Genomic DNA, 9822 nt, shown 5'->3' with positions numbered 1-9822 from the left:
AATATTAGTTTCTTTTTTAGTTTGAATAAAATTCAACATCTCAAATTTTTTCAAAGAACTCACAATCTCATCTACTTTAGCGCTAGACAAATCCCAATGTTCAGTGATAGTTTCAACCCTTGTCTGAAATCTCTTAGGTAAAGATCTCAAGATTTTCTCACATATTTTCTTATCACTAACTCTTTTGCCAAAGTGATGAAATTCATAAATAATTTCAAGAAGGCTAGAATAAAAATCAGAAAAAGTTTCATCTTCTTTCATCACAATGTTCCCAAACTTATGAGAAGCATTTGAATTTTGGACAGCTTTACTTTTAAAGTTCCTTCATGAGTAACCTGTAAAATATACCAAGTAGCTTTAGCAGTTTTACAATAAGAAATTCTAATATATTCAGATGGAACAACAGAATTAATAATTGTTTACAAAGCTTTTCCATTAGCATCATTATGTTCAGTTTCAAGTACAATGAAGGTGAAAGTATCTTTTAAAACCTGAACAACCTTACCATCTATAGTCTTTTCCTCAGTCGGAGGTGTATAGCCTGTCTCTACAATAGTCCAGACTTTACCTCTTGAATTTTGCAAATAAGCTCTCATTTTTTATTTCCAAAAATTGTATTTGTCTCCTTTAAATAAAAAACTATGTTGATTAGATCCACCATCTTTCAAAACATAAGACATGATGAAAGAATTTTTGAAAATAAGCAAAAACTTCCCACTAGGATCAACTCAATGTGTAGAGATTAGCTCTAATACCAATTATGAGTTGTGCAGCGGAATATATTGTGAAAACTTTACGTTTTTATCTAGAGAGGATTTAATCTCTTGCTTCTCTATTTTATTAATTCTACTAAAGTTACTGATTAATTAAAAAATCACATGCACTATAAAAGCAAGTAAAGTTAAGAGATGATACCAGGATTTTTAGCGAGGAAATCCCGATTGGCAAAAGAGACCAATCGTTGTGGGAAAAACCTCATGGATTGTGCAATCCAGAGCAAAACAATCCACTATGTTTTTAAAGCAAAGTATAATGAACATTGACTCAGGCTCACACCCTATCTTTCTACCAAAAACTAATCGCTGACAATCCCTAGCTTTGCGACTTCCCTGTCCAATAGTTCTTAACCTCAGGCTTATCATTGATCTCTATAGAAGAATTGCTGGTAGATCAAGCAACACTCCACGAATGTTTTGACCCCTTCAAAGTCTAATAGTTTCACCCCCTTTCTTCAGACCTGAATTTGATAAAGAATGAATAGATCTACTTTTTCTAACTATTGTAGATACAATATTCAATAGACTTGAACATGATCAGTGTTTGAACAACACTCTAAAATCACTCATGTGCCTATAGTGTGTATGCTCTTAAAAATCTCACAAAAAGGCTTTTAAAGAAATCAGAAGTTTAATGCAAAAGGCCACACATACCTAGATGAGAAAACATGTTTATATAGACATTCAAAAACCTAGATATACTTGGAAAAGAAATTAAATTCGTGCACAGGTTTTTGGAAAGAAGTCTATACCAAATAGGAAGTTTAAATAATTCAGGAAACTAAGTTACAAAAAATTTCTAAAGTCCTTGAACCGGTTTAGGAAGGTTGAACCGGTTCAAGTTGGCCAATATTGAAAAATTTGAAGTATTAACTACTAAACCGGTTCAGCTACATGGAATCGGTTCAAGTTGGTCAGACTAGAACTGAAGGTTAACACTTAAAAAAAATTTTAGTTTTGAAAAATAATTAATGTATGCAAATGTCCCAACCTTCTAACTCAACTTTCTAAAGTGTTGTTCCTACCTTTTTGTAGACTTCAAGCTATCAAATACGAACAACTCTTCAATTCCATAACTGATCTCGATTTTGAGTTTCAAACATGGAAATACAACTCAATCGGACTTGTTTTAACATCAAAATTAGCCAATTACAAAATATATATCTCATAATCTCCCCCTCTAGCAATTTCGTAACAAAACCCTAAAAATAAATGTAATCTACCTGAGCAGAAAAAACAAATTACAATTTATCAAAGAAATAAAACGAAATTTTTCTTTCTCTTGATCATTACTTGATTGAATGTTCATCTGATTATCTGTACAATGATCAAGCAAAACTACAAATGAAAGTTTAATATAAAGAAAAAAATATTTGAAAACTCCCCCTGAATTTAACATCTTTCTCCCCCTTTTTGGAACAAATTGACAAAGATTAACAAAGATAGAAAAGATGAAAGATTAGTCCATTAAGATGAAACAAGCCATTGAGATCAAAAAGATATTCCAGAATAATGATAATGTCACCCTAAGAACAAAAACATGATGCATATGACTATATTAACATGTAAGCACACATCATGAGCAAGAATAAAATCTGAAAGATAACTGATAATCAACGTAGATAATCAATCATCAAGATCAAAAGGAACAGTAATGGTCATCACATCATCACCATCATCATTAGCATCATCATCATTATCATCATAACTCCCATCTTCCTTATCTCTCATGGATGTCTCTGGAGGTGCAGATATGTAAACATCTTCTGTAGAACCACCTAGCTGCTGAGTTTGAAGCATATTCACCTCTACCCTGAGATCTTGTATCTCATCCATGACCCTTTCAAACAAAGCATTCTGATGCTGAATAAGTGAAGACTACATCAAGTTAGCATCATCCCTCGAGAAATCTCCTTTCAAAGAAAATAGCTTGTTAGAATCCGAAATTTGAGATGATGTTTCATCTGAGCCTCTCTGTGCCTTACTTGCATTCTCCCTAGCAGTCTTAGACTTGTTTAGAGCATAGAGATTCAACTCAGTCATTATATTGTTGATTAATGCTCATACCCACCCATTTATACCCATTTTACTTCCTATCAAGGTCGGATCCAAAAATTGTCAATGGGGTGGGCTAATATTTCTTTGGATGGGCTAAAACTAGTAATACATTTTTTTTTTTTTTTTTTTTTTTTTTGAGTGGGCTCAAGACCACCAGAGCTCACCCCTAAATCCGCCTTTACTTTTTATTCGGAAACGATGTGGAACACCTCTAACACTTATCCACTTGAGTCAACCCCTTGGGGTTAGGTACTTACCATATAAATTGAACACGTTATTAGACCAGCCATGCTTTATGATACTAAATGTTGGACAGCTAGAAAACAACATTCATATAATGTGTGTGTGGTGGAGATGCATATGCAGTAAAAATAGAAATGATATATTGGAAATTATCACATTTGAGAGAGATGGTTAGAGCAGCACCAACTAAAGGTAAAAATAATAAAATTAGAAATGACAAAAAAAATAAAAAATAAAATAAAATAAAATAAAAAATAAATTAACTCAATGGTTGGATTAGCATTGAGTCAAAATTTTCAAATTCCCATTGCAATATAAATTATAGTTTGAAAAAAATAATAATAATAATCTCAGTGAAAATTAAAGGAATAAAGTACCATGTATATATCCATAAATTTCATTGTATATATATGAGTCGGTTGTTAAGAGGGTTTCATGAGATTTACTTAATAATCATAGTATAGGATTTTTGTGATTTTATCCATATTTTAAATGATGACTCCAAAAATTGTCAAAAACAATTTAAATATTTCAATGCGTATGTGTGTGAGAGAGATTTTTTTTTTTTTTGGTTTTGTTTAGGTTTTTTTTTTTTACCCGGCAAGAAGGGGAGAAGGGGAGGATGGGATAAGTCAAACATAGGCCTCCACACCAGTCACAGAGTGTCTCTACCAACTGGACCACTGTTTTAAATGGAGAAGTGAATGGGTATATATGAGTTGGGTGTTAGTCACACCTAATAACTTAAGTTTTTGGGTCGGATTGCGAAGCACACAACTCGTTACAAATTGGTATCAGAGTCAGACACATTCTTTAATTCGATGTCACGTCAAGAGCCCGATCCGAAGGAGTCTGAGTTAATCACCTGGTTAACTAGGGTGGCCTAAAAGCACGAGAATCCGAATGAGAAAGTGAATGGATATATGTACGAGTGGGGTATTAGCCTCGTCTAATAGTTTAAACTTTGAATCGGATCACAAAGCACCCGACCCCTTATAGCAATCCGGCTTACCTCAAGAGATATTTAAAACGGATAACAAAGCACCCGACCCTATATAGCAATCCATCTTGCCTCAGAGATATTTAAAAAGGCTACTTTTTAATATATATGTTTCAATATATATATATTTCTGGAAAATTTTACTAGCCCCACTCCCAAATTATATATATATATATATATAATTTTTCACTAGTTTTATATATATATATATATATATGTTTCAATATATATATATTTCAGGAAAATTTTACTAGCCCCACTCCCAAATTATATATATATATATATATATATATATATATATATATATATATAATTTTTCACTAGTTTTACAATTTGGGAGTGGGGCTAGTAAAATTTTCCTGAAATTCATCCCAACCGTTGAATTTGACGACAAACAGCATCATATGAAGATTAAAGTCCCTCCAGCTATTACGCTCCACCTGTACAAGCCAACAACAACGTACATAATACAACCCCTCTTTGTTACCGAATACAGACCACTCTGCTACTTAAGAGACAGAGAGAGAGAGAGAGAGAGAGAGAGAGAGAGGTTGTATCACTGTATCTGGTCGTCTGATGGTGGTATTCCTTGTCTGAGTTTTCTCTTTCCGAGGGTTTCGGTAAGCCTAGCTCGCGTATTCCATTTTCCGTACTTTCATCCACAATATGATATGTGTGTGTGTCTGCGTATGTAATTTTTATAAGCTTTCAAAATGGAGAGAGTAGGATTGTTGTGTATCATCATTGTTCTCTTCTTTTCAAATGGGTTCTGTTGAAAATCTTATTTTTACCTTTTATTGGTACATGTGTTTGATATATATGTGCTTATATAGTTATATAAATATATATACACACATTTTACGCACATATATACACACCTTCTCTCTCAACTTAACAATATGTTCCATCTGACCTTCCTTATTTTGGTATTACTGAACTCCCAATTAGAAAGGGTTTTTTATTTGGTTTCGGGTTTGTTCTGTTTTCTCTTAAGATTTTCCATTTATATATATATATATATATATTTTTTGATGGTTCGAATATTGGGTGTAAATGTATATCTATTGCGTTTTTTTTTTTTTTTTTTTTCTCTGGATTTCATTGCTTATTGATGATTTATTTTTCTTCTTTCTTTTATATTTCTTTTGTTTTACCTGCATTGATGTCAAGTACTTTGTAGAAAATGAAGATTGGAACCCTATGATTTCCATTTGTTGGGTTTATAAAAACAAAACAATCTTTTGGATTTTCAATTTTTTCCCCTTTATTTATTTATTTTATTTTTGGTGACCAGACAGAGCATATATGGTTTCTCTGACAAAGTACTATATTTTGGGTTTAATGCTGTATAAAAAGGGTGACTGAAAAAGAGCAAAAGTTCCATACAAAAATATTTCTGTGCTTTGTTTGGTTGCTGTGAAACAGGAGGAAAATGAGTAGAAAACGAAGATTGGAACCCTAGGATTTTCATTTGTTGGGCGTACAAAAACAGAACAAGCTACGGGATTTTCAAATTTTTCCCTCTTTGTATATTTATTTTATTTTTGGTGACCAAACACTATATGGTTTCTCTGACAAAGTACTATAATTTGGGTTTAATGCTTAATATTAAGATTTCGGCAATGAAACTACTTTGGCTCACTTATTTGTACAAGATTCAAGAGTTGAATCTATGTTTAGGATCTTTATATTTCTCTATGATGGTCATTTCAACTGAGTTTGTATCTGTTTATATGGGTTAAGAAACCCTAGATGTTCATATGGTGTGCCTGTTAGGCTTTGTTAATCCTCTGTGATGCGACTTTGAGGGAGTAGATTATCATTCATCTGTGGTCTTTATCTTTCTTTATATGCCTTTATATTTTCTATAGCAAACAAGATTTGACGAACGGAACACATTTCCTGCTCGCAATTATATTGGACTATTGTCTCTTTTTGTTTTGTCCTTAAGCTTTACAATGCTAATGATCGAAATTGGTGGGAGTAGTAATATCAATAATCGTCGAGTGTTCATCCGTATGATTCAAGTTTACAATTTGTTTATGAAATCAATTTTTCTTGATTTTAGGAAATGAAGCGCCTTTGTTGGTTCCTGAACGATGATCTTACTGCCGCTGTGCTGTCTAGGGTTCCTACTATAACTTTGCTTGGTTTTAAGCGTGTTTGGAGAGAGTGGCGTCGTCTGATTTCAGACCGCTCCTTTATTCAGTCCCAGTTGAAAAGGATGGAACCTATAGCAGGACTATTTTTTCAGGAAAGGTTCCACTGGTGCAATGATGACATTGAATCTGTTAGCTACATTCCAGTCACGACGGGCTCTGAGGTGAAGCAGACAGTCCTCAATTTCCTCCCCGAGAATGTTGTCGTTTTGGGAGTCAGCAATGGCCTGCTCTGTTGTCGGAGTTGCTTTTCTTCTAAACGCCCAGTAATTTATGTCTGCAATCCCTCAAACAAGGAATGGGTGAGTCTGCAATGGCCTGCACCTGACAAAAGAAACATCTTGGCATTGGTTTTTGACCCTTTTCTGGATCCTGTAGATGTGTCCACAAATTTCAAAGTGGTTAGAGTTCATAAAATTGTGACTGAAGCGGAGGATACAGACTATTCAACTGTGATTGAAATGGAGGATTTATACTTTTCATTTGGTATATACTCGTCAGAGTCGGGGACGTGGAGGAGATCAATGGAGATCTGCCAGTGCAATCACAATTTGTTGAAGAACAAAGGCATTTGTATAGGAAAAGTCTTGTATTGGCCAACTGATGGTGACAAAGTCCTAATGTTTGATGTGGAAAAAGAGCTGTCTTGGTTGCTTACAGTACCAGTCCCTCACACCTTGCCAGAGATATGTATTGGAGAATCCGAGAGGCAACTGCATTACGTCTTGATCTCTGAAGATGGACTTCAAGTATGGGTTCTTGAGGACTACTTAGAGTCAAAATGGGAAATTAAATACTTTATTGCTCTAGATAAGATGGAGGAAGAAAATCCCGAGTTCCTCTGTAACACACAGCAGAGAGTAGCTAATCGAGGTGATATTCCGTGGATGGACCCTCTGGCCTACAAAGATGGACTTCTGTTTATGAGGGTGTCAACGGGGATCTTCTCGTATCACTTCGAGACAAGGGAAATGGAGGAGCTCTGCAGTCTTTCCGTGTTGGGGTCGAACTCCTTGTTATCTCCCATCTTGCTTCCATATTCCCTGAGTTTGGTTCCATTGCGTCGTCCTCAGGAATCAACCATCCCGGGTAACTAACTGATCTTAATCAATACTTTGGTACTTTTTGAAACTATAGAAATGGTTCAGGGGATATCTTTCTTGTTTTGTTAGTTTTTGATCTCCATCCATACGTGTCCTCTTGGAAATGCTGTAACTGATAGGATTAGCACTGTGGTGTGCTCTTTTGCTAAGCTTGAGATATTATGCATATGCTCTTAAAGATGTAGGAAAGCTTTTGGAATCTGATGTTTGTTACTAAGAACAGTATTTAAAAATTACCCAATGCATAACTTTTGCTTCCTAGTGTTTCTGGAGTGTCATTGCTGTTTTATTTGCCAGTTTGGTGGCGGCCTTTCTCCATTTTATTTTTCTTTGAATGGTAAAGCAACACGCACCCTTTTACGCACGTCCAGGCTCGGACTCCTCCCCTCCTTTTTGAGGATTGGGAGGTTATACTGCTAGGCCAAAGGCCATTCTCCATCTTGAATGAACCTTTTTACATCATTATGTGAAGGAAGATAAAAGCAAAATATATATATATATATAGAGAGAGATATTATAATGTTACCATATGTATGTCCCATGTAGCAAATAGTCCAATTGTTAAACTAACAAGAAAATACAACAGAATTCTTCAAACAAGTGTATAAACAACTTAAATGAGAAATTTTCAAGTTGTGGGTGAGCTAGTAACCTGATTTGATTTGATTCGACTATATGCTGTGTGTGCTTCATTGAAAGTGATAAAATTCCGAAATAAATGTGATAAAATTGCAATGTAAGTAAATAAAAAGTATAGGAGAGCACACCAGACCCTCTCAGTTTAGGTATCCAAACATCATAAAATGGTAGGGTGTTGGTGCTTGTGGCCAACTTTCAAGGCAGCAAATACTATTTCACAGCTGAAACAACATAATAGTGAATGATGTGCATTATACGTACATACATACATGTGTGTGGTGTTTAGCAAGACGAAGAGAGTGCAAAATCTCCCAAACCACCTCCATAGCTAAACCCGCAGGAGACCTTACACCCTTGGCGTAAAGCAGCATTTCTATGTGACCAAAAATTCGAAATGGTATTCACAAACACAGAAGCAAGAACAACTGATTTCATGGATGCAATGGTATAATGCTGAATGAACCAGTTCACCATAGTATTAAAAGAAAGTGAAATTTGCAGGACAAGAAGGTAGACTCAAATTCAATCTATAAAACAGCTCTCTCCATACTGAAGTAACATAAGAACTGCTGCCATTTTCAGCAGCGTAGCAATTGCGACATATAGGTAGACTCAATCCTCATCTCTGCAGATGGACAAATGACAAATCTCTATGCTATGGAGAAACAGCAACAGAAACTCGGGGTCTGCAATGTATCCTACGGAATTTAGTCCACTCCAGAATTTGATGCTTCACTCTATCCACATTCCAAGCAGATTTCAGAGAAAAGAAACCATGATTTCATATAACAGCATCCTGCTCATTCTTACGAGGCAATCTGCAAACATAATCCCTAGCATCGGCAGGAAAATATGCAGGTAACCTCCGTTGTCGATCCTCATTTATAAGACCAAGGACAGTCTGCGCGCTTATCAATTCTTCTAAAACCAGTAGGAACCAAATCTTTAAAATACCTGCCATCACACCATGGATCATACAACAAACGCAGCGAATTCACCAAGAAACAATTACGAAACATGGCGAATTCACCAAGAAACAATTACGAAACATGACAGAAAACAGAAAAATAAAAAGGACAAAAGTTTATATGTAGATTAAATTGTTTTTCTTTTTCTGAATATGGTGGGACATTTGTGGACATTATCTTTCACTGTTACAGAAGCATGCTATTTGTATGTTGAGACAACTTTGCAGTTCTTCTTCATATAAATGAAATTGAAGTGTTTTAGAAAATAACACAAACAAAAAAAGAAATAGGTTAACGTCCAAATGTTGGACAATCTTGAATATGTAAGGATAAAAATGACAGCAAAATTTCACACATTACAAGCACGAGATTTAAAGCCGCGCAGTTTATCTTGACAATGTTAATGATCTTCCTAACCACGCTTATCGTGGGAGAGATTCCAAGATTATACATTGGAGTCAACAAATGAAATTTCTCATGATAATGTTTATTTAAATAATGAGCACCTTTCTTAATTAGCTGGTTAGCTCTATTGAGAGCATTCATCACAAATTTAGAAATGCTACTTTTATTTTGACAAGCATATATTGTTATTACTATGGATGGATTTGAATATCTTTGAGACAATGTTGTTGTTATGAATTAACTATTTTCAATTAGTTTATTTCTAATTAATTTTGACATTATTTTGATAATGTGACAAAAATAAATATGTTTTGTTTATTATTATTATTTCTATTCTTTCTACGTCTTTGAATGAAAATAAGGCACAATTGAAGAAAAATGTGAGGAGGAATTTTTTAATCCTTATCATTTAAATTAAAAAGTATTAAGGTTAATTTCACTAGCACTTTTTTTAAATTTGAACATTTTTCA

The 9822-nt window shown here is 34.4% G+C and overlaps 1 protein-coding gene across 1 annotated transcript; it reads left to right on the top strand.

The window, feature by feature from the left end:
• Positions 1–4591: 4591 nt before the first annotated feature.
• On the top strand, positions 4592–7605 carry LOC132268135 (F-box protein At5g49610-like). The gene is made up of 2 exons (XM_059768879.1): positions 4592–4697; positions 6146–7605. The coding sequence occupies exon 2, from the start codon at positions 6149–6151 to the stop codon at positions 7331–7333; it is 1185 nt and encodes a 394-aa protein (XP_059624862.1). The 5' UTR covers positions 4592–4697; positions 6146–6148; the 3' UTR covers positions 7334–7605.
• The last annotated feature ends 2217 nt before the right edge of the window (positions 7606–9822 follow it).

Source organism: Cornus florida, unplaced genomic scaffold (genome assembly GCF_030987335.1).
Source record: "Cornus florida cultivar Cherokee Brave unplaced genomic scaffold, ASM3098733v1 CherokeeBrave_3.0.0_Hap2_Chr08, whole genome shotgun sequence".
NCBI lineage: Eukaryota > Viridiplantae > Streptophyta > Magnoliopsida > Cornales > Cornaceae > Cornus > Cornus florida.
This window is presented reverse-complemented; position numbering and strand designations above follow the sequence as displayed.

Excerpts from the sequence above, each read along its gene's own strand:
- LOC132268135 (XM_059768879.1), top strand. The coding sequence starts at position 6,149 with ATGAAGCGCCTTTGTTGGTTCCTGAACGATGATCTTACTGCCGCTGTG.